At 41.4% G+C, this 15,262-nt stretch overlaps 1 protein-coding gene across 3 annotated transcripts in view; it reads right to left on the bottom strand.

Moving 5' to 3' along the window:
- LOC125398825 (histo-blood group ABO system transferase 2) overlaps positions 1-10,991 on the bottom strand; it is a 44,917-nt gene extending 33,926 nt beyond the window's left edge. Inside the window, exons 1-2 of one of the 3 annotated variants that reach the window (XM_087899834.1) lie at positions 10,975-10,991; positions 6,105-6,207 (exon numbers count right to left, since the gene is read on the bottom strand). In XM_087899834.1, the coding sequence (XP_087755960.1) occupies positions 6,105-6,117 (13 nt within the window). In that variant the 5' untranslated portion in view covers positions 6,118-6,207; positions 10,975-10,991. Of the gene's footprint in view, positions 1-6,104; positions 6,208-6,310; positions 6,331-6,435; positions 6,541-10,974 lie in introns of those variants that run through there. The other 2 variants (XM_087899832.1, XM_087899833.1) reach the window with 2 other exon arrangements.
- Positions 10,992-15,262: the final 4,271 nt, after the last annotated feature.

A 15,262-nucleotide genomic window follows, 5' to 3' on the forward strand; every position in this document is an offset into this window, starting at 1 on the left:
TGTGCAGGATCCTCCTCTCGTCCTGATCCTTACCCACAGGCTTTCCAGCAAGATCCACAGGATGGCACATGTAAAAACACCTCAAGACCTTCTCACTTAAGCTGAAGGCTGTGCCTGTTAAGTCATGAAGAAAGCTGTCTTTATAGTACAGGGGGAAAATGTCCAACCCTGGTCCAGCAAAGCCTTCCACAGTGGCTGTAAAATGTCTTTGCCTGAATACTCTATCCCTGGGCTGAGCCAGGAAAAGAGACATCTGATAAAGGGGTGCAGGAATTCAGAGATCTAGGACAGCCTTTTCTCCTGCAAATCTGTTCATTGTGAGGGTCTCATCAGTGGGTTTTGCTTACGGGCAGACTTACTGGGCACATATTCCTAAGCACACTATCATTCATCCTGTCATTTAGTTTCATGCTTCCAACTATTATTTTAAATAATACTGCATACCTGCCTGAACCCTTACTTGCCATAGTGCCCATGAATATATTTCTTTACAACTATATTGTAACAATATTGTATTGGTTTGGGTCCCCACCCACTGTATGTTGCTGCTATTAAATTATTTGCTATCAACCGGGATTACAGATTTACAGATTTGGCTGAACTGAGTGCCAAAAAAATCCAAAGGCTATGCCAAAATTCATAACAACTTGTGAATCTGAGCCTTGGATTCTTGCCAGATACATTTATACTCCAAATAGACCTTCTTGTGCTAATCATAGGCTCCCCTGCTTAAAAGGTAAGATTTTAAGATGGTCTGAGTGTGTTACCAAATGTCCTTGAAATAAAAACATAGCTAAAAGAGAGGTGATAGACTAGGGATCACCTGGAGAATTGGGGAATGGAGAAAACTAGGTATTGGGATAGGAACTCAAAATTCAATTGAATCACTCTCATCATAGGTGATTCTTTCCAATAACACTATAAAGTTGGGGTATGTTTGGGTTAGCCCAATCCCCCACTCTTATGATTTGGTCCTGTTGCAGGACTATCTCTGGAGGTTTGGGTGGTAAAATATAGAGATAATCACTACAATCCAACTCAAAAGCTACCCATTGAAATGTAACACCAAATAAGTATTGGTCTGTGTCAGCTTGTGTGCGTCTGCTCAGGAACTGGCCAACTCCGACATGACTGTTTGCAGGCACCCTTATTAAAACCCTATATTTAGTTTATTCAGGGAGAGAATTGCTTTGCACATGGCTCCCTTCCTTCCCTTGCTGCTGTGGGCAATAAATCTTCCTCTTTTACATCTTGACTGTGTTTATTTTGGCTTTGGCCACATCAAGATGCATCCAATAGGTAAAATTACTTAGGTACATAATAGCACTAGGCATTGGTGGGCGGGGACCCAGAGCAATGAAAATGTCATAGTTGAGCAGGATGTAACATAGGGCAGGCAGCCAACTGACCTCTGAGAACACAAATGGTGGCATTTCCTCCATCACCCACCCTACTCCATATCTTGCTTTACTTTTGTTGAAAAACTTAAAAGATCTGCCCAGGTCAGGAACCCTAGTCTTTCTCCCATTGCTTATCCCCCACCATTCCCGCCTCTAACCCAGATTGCCTGGCCACCTGAACAGTCCTGACCTTCTTTTTCTCTTCTGTTCTCCTGAAATTTACCCATCAACCATGGCCAGTACAGTGGAGGACCAACAGGCTCCCTTGGGGCTCCAGGCTTCTGCATGCCCCTGGTTTGCTGCCCTGGTCACTCTTTTGTATCATCTTTACTCTCCTGACCCCCATAGCATCCTCAGTGCTCTCCTAAGGCATCTTCCTCAACCCCTACTCAGCTGACCAACCCATGGGCTACAGCTTTAAGCACAACTTGTTTTCTCGTTCAGCCTCCACCTCATTCCAAATTTCACTCCAGAAAATGAACCTGTAGAGGAATGAAAATAGATCCATATCTATCACCATGCACAAAACTCAAGTTCAAATGGATTAAAGACCTCAATATTAATCAGACCACATTGAACCTGATAGAAGAGAAAGTGGGAAGTAGTCTATAAGACATGGGCACAGGAGACCACTTGCTAGGTAGAACCCTAGTAGCACAGACAATAAGAACAACAATGAATAAATGGGACCTCCTGAAACTGAGAAGCTTCTGTAAAGCAAAGGACACCGTCATTAAGACAAAAAGGCTATCTTCTGACTGGGAGAAGATCTTCACCAACCCCTCATCAGACAAAGGTCTGATCTCCAAAATATACAAAGAACTCAAGAAACTAGACACTAAAACTCTAATTAACCCAATTAAAAAATGGGGTACTGAACTGAACAGAGAATCCTCAACAGAAGAAGTTTGAATGGCCAAAGACACTTAAGGTCATGCTCAACCTCCTTAGCGATCAGGGAAATGCAAATCAAAACAACTTTGAGATGCCATCTTACACCTGTCAGAATGGCTAAAATCAAAAACACCAATGATAGCCTATGTCCCCCTTTTCATTTCTGAGTTTGTTAATTTGGATAATCTCTCTCTACCTTGTGGTTTGTTTAGATAAAAGTTTTTCAGTTTGTTGATTTTCTTAAAGAACCAACTCTTTGTTTCATTAGTTCTTTGTATTGTTTTTTCTGTTCATATTTTTGTTGATTTCAACTCTCAATATGATTATTTCCTGCCTTCTAGTTCTCTTGAGTAAGTTTGCTTCTTTTTGTTCTAAGGTTTCAAATGTTCTGTTAATTCGCTAATGTGGGATTTTCCCAGCTTCTTTATGTAGACATTTAGAGCTATGAATTTTCCTCTTAGCACTGCTTTCATTGTGTCCCATAAATTTTGGTATGTTGTATGATCACTTTCATTGAATTTAAGAAAGTCTTTAATTTCTCCTTTTATTTCTTCCTTGACCCATGGATGCTTCAGGTAAGCACTGTTTAATATTTATGTGTTTGTGGGCTTTCTGAAATTAGTGTTGCGTTGAATTCTAACCATAAGCCATGGTGATTCAATAAGATACATGGTGTTATTTCATTTTTTTAATCTGTTGAGGTTTGCTTTGTTACCTAGTATGTGGTCATTTTTGAGAAGGTTCCATGAGGTGCTAAGAAGGAGGTATATTCTTTTATATTTGGATGGAATATTCTGTATATGTCTGTTAAGTCCATTTGAGTCATAGCATCTGTTAGTTCCCTTATTTCTCTGTTCATTTTTTGTCTGACTGACCTGTCCAGTGGTGAGAATGGAGTGTTGGAAGTCTCTCACTATTAGTATGTGGGGTTTAATGTATTATTTAAGCTTTGGAAGTGCCTCTTTTACATATAAGGATGTCCTTGTATTCCAGGAATAGATATTCAGTTTTGAGATTTCATCTTGATGGATTTTTCCTGTGACTAATATAAAATATCCTTCTTTTTTTGTTTGTTTGATTGATTTTAGTTTGAAGTTTATTTTATTAGATATTAGGATAGCTATACCAGTTTGTTTCTTAGTTCCATTTGATTGGAAAATTTTCCCAACCCTTTACTCTGAGGCAATGTCTGTCTTTAAGGTTGAGGTGTTTTTCCTGTATGCAATGGAAGGATGGATTCTGTTTTTGCATCCAGTCTGTTAGCCTGTGTCTTTTCATAGGTGAGTTGAGTCCATTTATATTAAGTGATATTAATGACCTGTGATTGGGATCTCCTCTTAATTTAGTTTTCATTGTTATTGATGTTATTTCTTTTGGATTTACTCCTGTGAGATCATCAATCATTTGGGGTTTTGTTGATGTAGCCAACTTTCTTGGGTTGGAGTTTTCCTTCTAGTGCTTTGTGTGGGGTTGAGTTTGTGGCCAGGTATCAGTTAAATCTAGCTTTGTCATAGAATATCTTGTTTTGTCCTTCAATGGTGAGTGAAAGTTTTGCTGAGTATAGTAATCTAGGCTGGTATCCATGGTCTGTTAACGTCTGAATAATGTTTGACCAGGACCTTCTGGCTTTCATTGTTTCCATTGAGAAGTCAGGTATAATTCTGATAGGTCTACCTTTATATGTTACTTGGCCCTTTTCCTGGGCAGCTCTTAATATTCTTTCTTTATTCTGTATGTTTAGTGTTTTAATTATTTTGTGGCAAGGGGACTTTATTTTTTATCCAATCTATTTGGTGTTCTGTAAGCTTCTTGAATCTTCATAGGCATATCATTCTTTAGGTTGGGAATGTTTTCTTCCATGATTTTGTTGAATATACTGTCCAAATTGGACCAGCAGGATGTAAAAGAAAGCAACTGCGAAACTTCCAAAGACCAGGTAGGAAAGTCCTTCAAAATTCCTTGCTTTTCAGAAAGGTCTGTCAGATAGACCAGGCCCATAAGCCAAAGTCGGTTACCCCACATTACAGAATAACATAGAGTGTCTGTCCAGGCAGCCAGATACCCCTGTCATTTGGTCATTTGGTAACATTTCACCCTTCTGTGGTCTTTGATGCAGGTAAAGACTAAATAATTAGACTTAAAGTTTTCCTTAGTTATGATAAAAGGTAAATTAGATATGAAACTTTACACTCACAAAGGTATAATAAAATAGTTTCTCTAATCTTACCAAATACAAATGAACTAGATATTTTAACTGTAACTCTTAATTGATAACATTTTGTAGTATATTATTTTACTATGTTAAAGTTAAAACCTTTTTATTCTTATTCAGACAAAAAGGAAGAAATGCTGTGGAACAATCCTTCTCTACATTGTGAACAAGTATTACTCTCATTGGTTAATAAAGAGCTAACTCGCCTATGGCTGTGCAGGGAGAGATTGGGCAGGGGAGCCAGACTAGGAGGATGCTGAGAAGAAGAAGCTTGCATGCTGAGGAGTACAAAATGAGGTAACAAGTCATGAGTCACATGGTAGAACTTATTTAAGAAATTTGGATTAATTTAAGTTGTAAGAGCTAGTTTATAACAAGCCTAAGCTATCAGCCAAGCATTTATAATTAATATTGTGTCTCCATATTGGTTAGCTGTGAACTAGTGGATGGGGAAGAACAATAAACCTACCAATATGGATATGCAGAATTTGGAGTTTGCCAAGCTGGCTGTCAGTCTTGCTTTGTTCCAGTATTTACTCACTGTGTTCCTTTTCCTCCCTTCTGAACCAGAAATATATACCACGTGCCATTGTAAGTTGGAAGTGTGTAGTTTATTTTTTGATTTTTGTTTCATAGGGGGTTATAGTTAAGAGATTGCCATCAGTCTCGGAAGAGACTTTGAACTTTGGAGATTTACAGACTATGAGGGATTTTAAAGTTGGACTAAATGCATTTCCACACTTGACATGGCTACAAAGCTATGGGGGCCAGAGAGAGCAGCGTGGTGATCTGAAAGAAAATGGCCCCCTTAGGGTCACAGAAAATCTCGCTATTGGAAGGTGTAGCCTAGCTGGAGTAGATGTGGCATTGTTAGAGGAAGTGTGTCTCCGGGAGCAGGCCCAATATGGCACACAGTCTCTTCTTGCTAACTGACGATACTGATGCTGACTTCTCAGCTACATTGGGTACCATGCTTGCCTGCAGGCCACTATGCTGCCTTCCATGACGATAATGGGCGAAAACTCTGAACTATAAGCCAGCCCATATTAATTATTTTTTTTTTTTGCTGTAAGACTTGTCATGGTTGTGGCATCTCATTGTAGTAATAGAACACTAAGACCAACGTTAGTACCAGCTTCCTGCTATGACCATAATGAACTAAACCTCTGATACTATAAGCCAGTCTCAATTGTAATAGTTGCCATGGTCATAGTGTCTCATCACAGCTATACAAACCCTAACTAAAACAGCTAATGACAACCTCTGTTCTAGCATGCCTGACAGGTGGAGGAGAGAATGCCCAGGAAGAGATTGACAGGTCACTTGAATTCAGTGTTCTCCATAGCACCCTTGCCTATTCAGATCCATACTCTCCACTATGACCCAGAACTCTGGGTCAGATGCCCCACTTACCCACCCCTCAGTAATATATATGCTCAAAGAAACAGATACAGGGACCCTCAGGGTTCTGGCCAGCACAGCAGGCCTGGCCCTGCTGCCTCTGAGCCCCTGGCCCCAGCAACAATGCAGCCCCAACCATATGGTGAGTAATCTATGCAGGGTATGCACACACCCCTTCCTCACCATCCCCAGCTTACCTCTGAGGTCCATGGCAGGGCCCTGGATGGTTCAGTTTCTGAGCAGCAAAATCGTTAGGCACAGCCCAGACCTCAGGAGAGACAGAAACACAGTCCAGATTACCTGTGGGTAGAGAAGAAATCTAGTGGGCGTTTGTCCAGATCTGGTGTCAGCTGATTCCTCCAGAACGAAGCTAATCCTGCGGACAGTGGGCATTTTGTCTTACTTTTGGTCTTAGTTCATTGGGAACACATCTAGTGGCATGGCACATGCTTTGAAAGTGAGGTGGTATGTTTTCCTCAAAGTAGCTGAAACTAGGCACAATTCCAATCTTCTCCCTACAATGAATACCTGGGCGCCTGTGGTTGTTTTACTGCAGGCTTTCCAGCAGTCAGGGAAAGAAATGATCCATGAAGAGACAAGAATAAAACTCTGTTAATCCCAATTTTATTGTAATTAGTGCAGGGCCAGGACTTCTAGAGTATGGTCCAGATCAGTTTACTTTAGCCATATTTCAGCACAGCACAATTTTCGAAAAAGTATTCAGTTAACAATTAACTCAGTCTCAAGTACACAAAAATTTAAGATATATTTACAGTGAGATTTCTTACTAAGTATTTCTGGCTTCTTTCACAAGAATGGTTACTGTTGACTCAGAGATAGTGCCCAAGATTCAGGGCCTAGGGAGTTTGACTTGGGTAAACACAATACAGGTAGGAGTCAGGATTTCCTTGGTCCAAAGATAACACAGAAGTCACTTAGGCTGTTGTAAAACACAAATGACCTCACTCATAAGAGAGGGTTTTATGTTCTAAAAGCAATGTTCAAAATTTAGGGGAAATGGTCTTGGATAAGTAACAAACATTAATTCTGGCTGAAATGAGCAGAGACTGTCTCATTAGACAAAAAAAAAAAAAAAAATCACCAGGATGTAAAACAACATAATTCCTGGCTTTTCGGGAAGGACAGCTTCGCACCTCATTCCTCTGAAGAGGTGAGCTGTGTGCATAAGGCTCTTTGTTCTCTACAAGTGCCCTTAAAGTACTTGCGTTGAGTGTTTTGTCATAGCAGTGTGAAATATGAGTAACTTGCCTTTCGTTACTAATCCAGTTGGGCAACATGATAGTTTATGGTCAATGTGCCTGGATTTAGAATCCCCATGGAAAGAAACCTCTGAGTGCATCTGTGAAGATTTTTTTTTTTTTTTTTTTTTTTTTTTTTGGTTTTTGGAGACAGAGTTTCTCTGTAGCTTTGGTGCCTGTCCTGGAACTAGCTCTTGTAGACCAGGCTGGCCTCGAACTCACAAAGATCCACCCACCTCTGCCTCCCAAGTGCTGGGATTAAAGGCGTGCGCCACCACCGCCCGGCCTGTGAAGATGTTTTTACAGAGGCTTACTGGAGGAGAAAAGACCAACTCTTAATGTGAGCACCCCCATCCCATGAGCTGGATTTTGGAATAAATGGGTGCAACACCAGCATGCTTAAATCCATGTCTCACCAATCTTCTCTAGTGAATACTTCACAATATTTCTGGAGGGCCCACCATGATCCCAGAGACCAGACCTCAAGACACTGAGGGAGAGTCTCAAAGCTCCTTTGAACAATGAAGAGTGAAGGCAAATCCTCGGGGTGCACATTCTGAAATATTCCAGGTTGCCATAGCTCCCTTTGACCAATTTCTGCCTAACTCTTTGAAGAGGTCTGACACCGCCATCCCAAAAGGATGAAAATTAGCAAGTGACCTGCTCTGTCACCTCCAGAGGTAAGTCTAGTTAATGTGCCTGCTGTTTGGCCATATAGGAGAGGTTGGATGTGACCACTGATCCAGTGTCCACACTGACTCCACCTAGTCTTTCCGGATATATGAATAGGTAGTGACCACCCCAGTTGTCTTTACTGTATGTCTCTGTGTATCTGTCTGTCTGTGTCTTTTCCATTGTTTCCCTGCAAGTTCTGTTTCCCTGTGTTGGCCAGTGGCTTTCCCTGTAGTGAGAACACCGCTGGCTCAAGACCTGTCTCTCCTGCTGTTGGGGATCCAAACCAGACAACACTTCCAGGTTGACTGGAGGGAAACCCTCCCTGCCAAAAAAGAAAAAGAAGCCTCCACTTTTCCCACTCTATGATCAGAAGTACATCTATATTTGTACTTGATTCCTGCTCATCTAGGCGTAACGCATACGAGGAGGGGAAAGTAGTTCTGCAAGCCTCTCAAGCTCTCCTTCCTCTTCCTGCCTGCCCTAAGCAGCCTTAGGTAAAGGGTAAAGTTTCCCTGGGCTGAGCCCAAAGGAAAACAGAAAGTTTCTTCATCATGAAAGCAACCTTTCATCATGATTTATGTCATCTTTTCAACCACTGAACCACATAACTAGACGGCTCAAATCTGACCAGTCTCTGAAAAAGAATAGAAAAACCACACCTGGGCCGGCTGTAAAACTTCCCTACCAAGGGGGAACTGGAGATGTGGAAGGGATCAACCACAAAATGGTTTGTTGCATTGATTTCCTGCAACCCACTTGTATTATTAAGTGTTTATTCTATTAACTATCCCTGCCCAGTGTACTGTGTGTTCCTATCTCCTGATTACTTAAATACATATTTTAATTGTATATTAGAAGTAGGGCATGTTACATAAGGAAGCCCCAAGTGGAACAATGTAAGCGTCAACTATGGGTACAAAGGTTGTAGATTTAAGTGGATCTGTTTGCGTCAGCTGCACAAAGGGACATTTAAACACGTAGCTAAAGGTAGTGAAGAGAATGAGTCAAGGAATGAGTGAAGTAGTAGAGGACTCCAGGTGAGAGGAACATTCATTGGGGCCTTTGAGGGACAAAGGGAGCCTGACTGAAACAGGAAATGACTGGAGGGCAGAGAAGATGGAGCAGATGGCGGGGCAGGGAGAGGAAGTTGCCTGGAGACCAGGCGGCTGGAGAGAAGGCAGAGCAAGCAGTGGTGATGTGGACCACTGTGGCCTTTCACTTCAGCTGTGAGTAAAATAGAGAGCAGCAGAGGGTGTCATGGTGCAGACTTACCTCATTGCCATAAACAAAAAGAAGAAGTGAATGGCATTGTGGTAAAGGGAATGATAACAAGGCTCAGAGAAGATTTAAAGGGCTGGAATACCTCCCTTCTGTGTGGCATTATTCAGCCTCCACTAAAGTTTGCAGGTTCTTCCTCTCCCTTCCTCAAAATCTAAGTATGTCCCCAATGAGATGTGTGTGTGTGTGTGTGTGTGTGTGTGTGTGTGTGCGCGCGCGCGCGCGCGTGTGCACGCTTTCTGGGGTGAGCACCTGCGGACGCTATCTTCTGCCATTCGAATATCCAGTAGCCCTGTCATCTTTATGGCCACAGAAGCTGCTGCCCAGGTGTGGTCTCTGGCAAAGATTCCCCTTGGACTTCAAACAGCTCTTTGTGCCTACCCAGCCAAGCTGTCTTCCTGGGTTCTCCGCTGTGACTGGTGTCACCTAGAAGGGGAAAAAGAGATCTGCAGACCTGAGAAAGGTTGTGCAGCTTGCATGGTCACCAATCAGTCCATAAAGGGACCTTAGTGCCCTGGGAACAGATTATTACATTAGATAATTAGATAATTAGATTATTACCGTCTCCACAGGAAGAGCCTCAGATACCCTGAAATGGTCAACCTTCATTATTTTTTATTGCTTTATACACTTCCCAAAATGTCTTTATGGATCCAGTTACATGCATGTAAATCACACTACATTAACCAAAAGACTCTGCTTCCAGAGAAGTTCTGTTTTCAGGGTATGGATGGTGGAGCCAATGAAAAAGAACTGTGTACACATGACTTGTTGACCCAGCTTTGAGGAAACAGCTGAAAGAGGCCCGTCATCCCCAGGTGTTCCAGAGAAGTTATTAATTCTTAACAAAACCACAACCTGCTGTGGAATAATTCTTCTGCACACTATATGAATATATGCCACTAGGATTGATTTAATAAAGCTGATTGGCCAGTAGCTGAACAGGATAAAGTTAGGTGGGGAAACCAAACTGAGAACAATGAATGAGGAAGGGCAGAGTCAGAGGAGATGCCAGCCAGCTGCCGAGGAAGCATGGTGTATAGAAAATGAGGTACCAGATCATGAGCCACATGGCAACGCATAGATAAGAAATATGGGTTAATTAAAATGTAAGAGTTAGTAATAAGTAATTACTTCTTACAGTAATAAGCCCTGGGAGCTATTTGTCAGGCACTATAATTAATAAAAGTCTCAGTGTACTTCTTTGAGAGCAGCTGCAGGACAAGAAAATTCTACCTTCACCTGCCTTTTCATCTGCAAGGTCCTGGGAATCCTGCACGAGACCCTGCTCCCATGCTGAAGGGACGAAAGAGGTGAGTCAGTGGCCATACGGCCAGTCAGCTGTAAGTGCCACTCTCTGGGACCTTCCCAGGGGGACAGAATCCAGGCCCCCCCAATTCCCCAAGCTTTTCTGGCCATCCAGCAGGTTGTGTTTCTGCTGCTGGCTTTCTTTACCTCATCCCACCCTGCCCCCAAGCCTGCCCTTACTTCTGCAAGGTCCTTGGAACCTCCTACATAGCCTGCTTCAGAGCTGAGGTGACTGGAGAGCCAGTAAGGAGAGTCCCTGCCACTGGGCCTTCTTTCTCCCATCCCACCCTGCCCCCAAGCCCGCCTTTGCATCTGCAAGGTTCTTGGAATCCTGCAAGAGAACCCACTCCCTTGCTGAAGAGGACAAGAGAGGTGAGACAGTTGTCCTAGGGTCAAACGGCTGGAAGCGCCACTTTCTGGGGCCTTCTCAGGGGGACAGATTCCAGCCCCCCATTCCCTATGCTTTTCTGGCCATCCAGCAGGGAGTGTTCCTACTGCTGGGCTTTCTTTACCCCATCCCACCCAGTCCCCAAGCCCGCCTTTTCACCTGCGAGGTCCTTGGAACCCTGCAACACCGCCTGCTTCAGTGTTGAGGGGATCTGAGAGCTGAGTCAGTGCCCATAAGCCTGGAAAGCCAAACATTCCACTCTCCAGGACCTTACCAGTGGGCTGGAACATAGAGGCCCCTCCACAACTCCCTAGCTTTTCTGGCCAGCCAGCTGAGAGTGTCCTTGCTGCTGGGCTTTCCCCAACCCACCATGCCCCGAAGCCTGCCTTTCACCTGTGAGGTCCTTGGAATCCTCAAACACAACCTTCTCCAGTGCTGAGGGGACCTAAGAGAGGGCAGACCAAGAAAAACTCCCAAGTACACAATCAGCTACAGCAAAGATTGGACCAAGACACCGAGGCTCTGCTGACCTCATTTGAAGGAAGAGATGAAAAGCAACGTGATAACACCAGAGTCCAGTGAACACACAACAGGAGGACGAAAACCCAGAAGAAGTAGAAGAAAACGACTTTAAACATAACCTTATGAAAATGATGGAGACCTTTAAACAGGAAGTGAAAAACTCAAAGAAATGGAAGAGAAGACAAAGAGTTAGAAGAAATTAATAAATCCCTTAAAGATACCCAAGAAAACCAAGAAAAAGCAATCAAACAGGTAAAGGAAACAGTTCAAGACTTGAAGACAAAATGGTGGTAATAAAGAAAACACAAACTGAGGGAAGGCTGGATATGGAAAATCTGGGTAAAAGAACAGGAACTACAGAGACAAGTATAACCAACAGAAATCAAGAGATAGAAGAAAGAATCTCAGGTACTGAAGATACTATAGAAGAAATAGACATGTTGATCAAAGAAAACAGCAAATCCAACAAATTCTTACACAAAACATCCAGGAAATCTGGGATGCCATGAAAAGAACAAACCTAAGAATAATAGGGGTAGAAAATGGAGAACTCCAGCTCAAAGGTCCAGAAAATATATTGAACAAAATTATAGAAGAAAACTTTCCCAACCGAAAGAAAGACATACCTGTGAAAGTACAAGAAGCTCACAGAACACCAAACAGGCTGGATCAAAAAAAAATCCCCTCACTATATAATAATCAGAACCCAAAACATACAGAATAAAGAAAGAATTCTAAAAGCTGCAAAGGAAAAAGGTCAAGTAACATATAAAGGTAAACATATCAGAATTACACCTGACTTTTCAATGGAAACCATGAAAGCCAGAAGGTCTTGGATAGATGTGCTGCAGACACTAAGAGACCATAGATGCAAGTCCAGACTACTATACCCAGCAAAGCTTTCTTTCACTATCAATGGAGAAAACAAGATATTCCATGACAAAAACAGATTTAAACAATACGTAGCCACAATCCCAGCCTTACAAAAAATACTAGAAGGAAAACCACAACACAAGGAAGCTAACAGCACCCACAATAGCACAGACATCTGACAACCCTCCACCAACACAACTCAAAGAAGGGAAACACACAAACACTACCACCAAAAAATAACTGGAGTTAACAACCACTGGTCATTAATATCGCTTAATATCAATGGTCTCAATTCACCTATAAAAAGGCACAGGTTAAAAGAATGGATACAAAAACAGGATCCAGCATTCTGCTGTTTACAAGAAACACACCTCAACCTCAAAGATAGAATTACCTCAGAGTAGTTACCTAAGAAATAAGCAGGTGTGGCTATCCTAATATCTAACAAAATTGATGTCAACTGGACTTAGCTCCCAAGGTCCAAATGAAGAGCAGAAGGAAGGAAAACATGAGCAAGGAAGTCAGGACCACGAGGGGTGCGTCCACCCACTGAGACACTGGGACTGATCTAATGGGAACTCACCAAGGCCAGCTGGACTGGGAGTGATAGAGCATGTGATCAAACTGGACACTCTGAATGTGGCTAGCAATGAAGGCTGACTGAGAAGCCAAGGACAATGGCACTGGGTTTCAATTCTACTGCATGGACTGACTTTGTGGGAGCCTGGTTTGTTTAAATGCTTACCTTTATAGACCTGGATGGAGGGGGGAAGACCTTGGACTTCCCATGGGGCAGGGAAACCTGACTGCTCTTAGGACTAGAGAGGGGTGGGTGGGGAGGGGAAGGAAAAAGGGAAGCGGGGAGGAGGTGGAAATTTTTAATAAATAAATAAATAAATTTTAAAAAATCAATCAGAAGAGATAGAGAAGGGCACTTTCTACTCATAACAGAAACAATTCATCAAGATGAAGTCTCAGTTCTGAATATCTATGCCCCTAATATAAAAGCACCCACATATGTAAAAGAAACATTACTAGACTTCAAAGCACACATCAAACTCCACACACTAAGAGTAGGAGATTTCAACACTCCTCTCTCACCAATGGACAGGTCAACCAGACAGAAACTTAACAGAGAAATAAGAGAACTAGCAGATGCTATGACTCAAATGGACTTAACAGACATCTATAGAACATTCCACCCAAACAAAATAGAATATACCTTCTTCTCAGTACTTCATGGAACCTTCTCGAAAATTGATCATATACTCAGTAACAAAGCAAACATCCACAGATACAAAAAAAAAGGAATAACCACCTGTGTCTTATCAGATCACCATGGAGTAAAGTTAGAATTTAACAATAATTCTACCCCTAGAAAGCCTACAAACTCATGGGAACTGAACAGCCAACTACTGAACCATCCCTGGGTCAAGGAAGAACTAAAGAAAGAAATTAAAGTTTTCCTTGAGTTAAATGAAAATGAAGACACAGTATAACCAAACCAATGGGACACTATGAAAGCAGTGCTAAGAGAAAAGTTCATAGCACTAAGTGCCCACATAAAGAAAACGGAGAAAGCTCACATTAGAGACTTAGCAGCACACCTGAAAAGCTCTAGAAAAAAATAAGCAGACTCATCCAGGAGGAGTAGAAGACTGGAAATAATCAAACTGAGGGCTGAAATCAACAAAACAGAAACACAGAAAACAATTCAAAGGATCAATGAAATAAAGAGCTGGGTCTTTGAGAAAATCAACAAAATTGACAAACCCCTATCCAAACAACTAAAATTAGGCAGAGAGAACACCGAAATTAACAAAATTAAAAATGAAAAGAGGGACATAACAACAGACACTGAGGAAATTCAGAGAATCATTAAGTCTTACTACAAAAGTCTGTACTCCACAAAATTGGAAAATGTAAAAGAAATGGACAATTTTTTAGATAGATATCCTATACTAAAATTAGATCAAGACCAGGTGAGCAATTTAAATAGATCTATAAGTCGTGAGGAAATAGAAGCTGCCATTCAAAACCTCCCAACCAAAAAAACCTGAAGGCCAAATGGTTTTAGTGCAGAATTCTACTAGAATTTCCAAGAAGAGCTAATAACTATACTTCTCAAAGTGTTCCACATAATAGAAATAGAAGGGTCATTGACAAACTCTTTTTATGAAGCTACTATTATCCTGATACCAAAACTGCACAAGACTAAACCAAGAAAGGGAATTACAAACCAATCTCACTCATGAACATGGATGCAGAAATTCTCAATAAAATACTGGCAAATCGAATTCAAGAACAAATCAAAAAAATCATCTATTATGATCAAGTAAGCTTCATCCCAGAGATGCAGGGCTGGTTCAACATACAAAAATCTATCAATGTAATCCATCATATAAATAAACTGAAAAAAATCCATATGATCATTTCATTAGATGCTGAAAAAGCATTTGACAAAATTCAACACCCCTTTATGATAAAGGTATTGCAGAGATTAGGAATACAATGATCATATCTAAATATAATAAAATCAATATACAGCAAACCAACAGCTAACATCAAATTAAATGAAGAAAAACTCAAATTGATTCCACTAAAATCAGGAACAAGACAAGGCTGTCCACTCTACTCTCTCCATATCTCTTCAACATAGTGCCTGAAGTTCCAGCAATAGCAATAAGACAACATAAAGAGATCAAGGGAATTCGAATCGGAAAGGAAGAAGTCAAATAACTTTTGTTATTTGCAGATGATATGATAATGTACATGAGTAACCCCAAAAACTTTACCAGAGAACTCCTACAGCTGATAAATATCTTCAGTGATATGGCAGGATACAAGATCAACTAAAAAAAAATCAGTAGTCTTCCTATACACAAAGGATAAAGAAGCTGAGAAGGAAATCAGAGAAACATCAATTTTCACGATAGCCACAAATAGCATAAAGTATCTTGGGGTAATACTAAGTGAACTTCTTTGGGGTAACCAAGGAAGTGAAAGATCTATTTGACAAGAACTTTAAGGCTTTGAAGAAAGAAATTGAAGA

This window comes from Myodes glareolus, chromosome 21, assembly GCF_982192425.1.
Source record: "Myodes glareolus chromosome 21, mMyoGla1.1, whole genome shotgun sequence".
NCBI lineage: Eukaryota > Metazoa > Chordata > Mammalia > Rodentia > Cricetidae > Myodes > Myodes glareolus.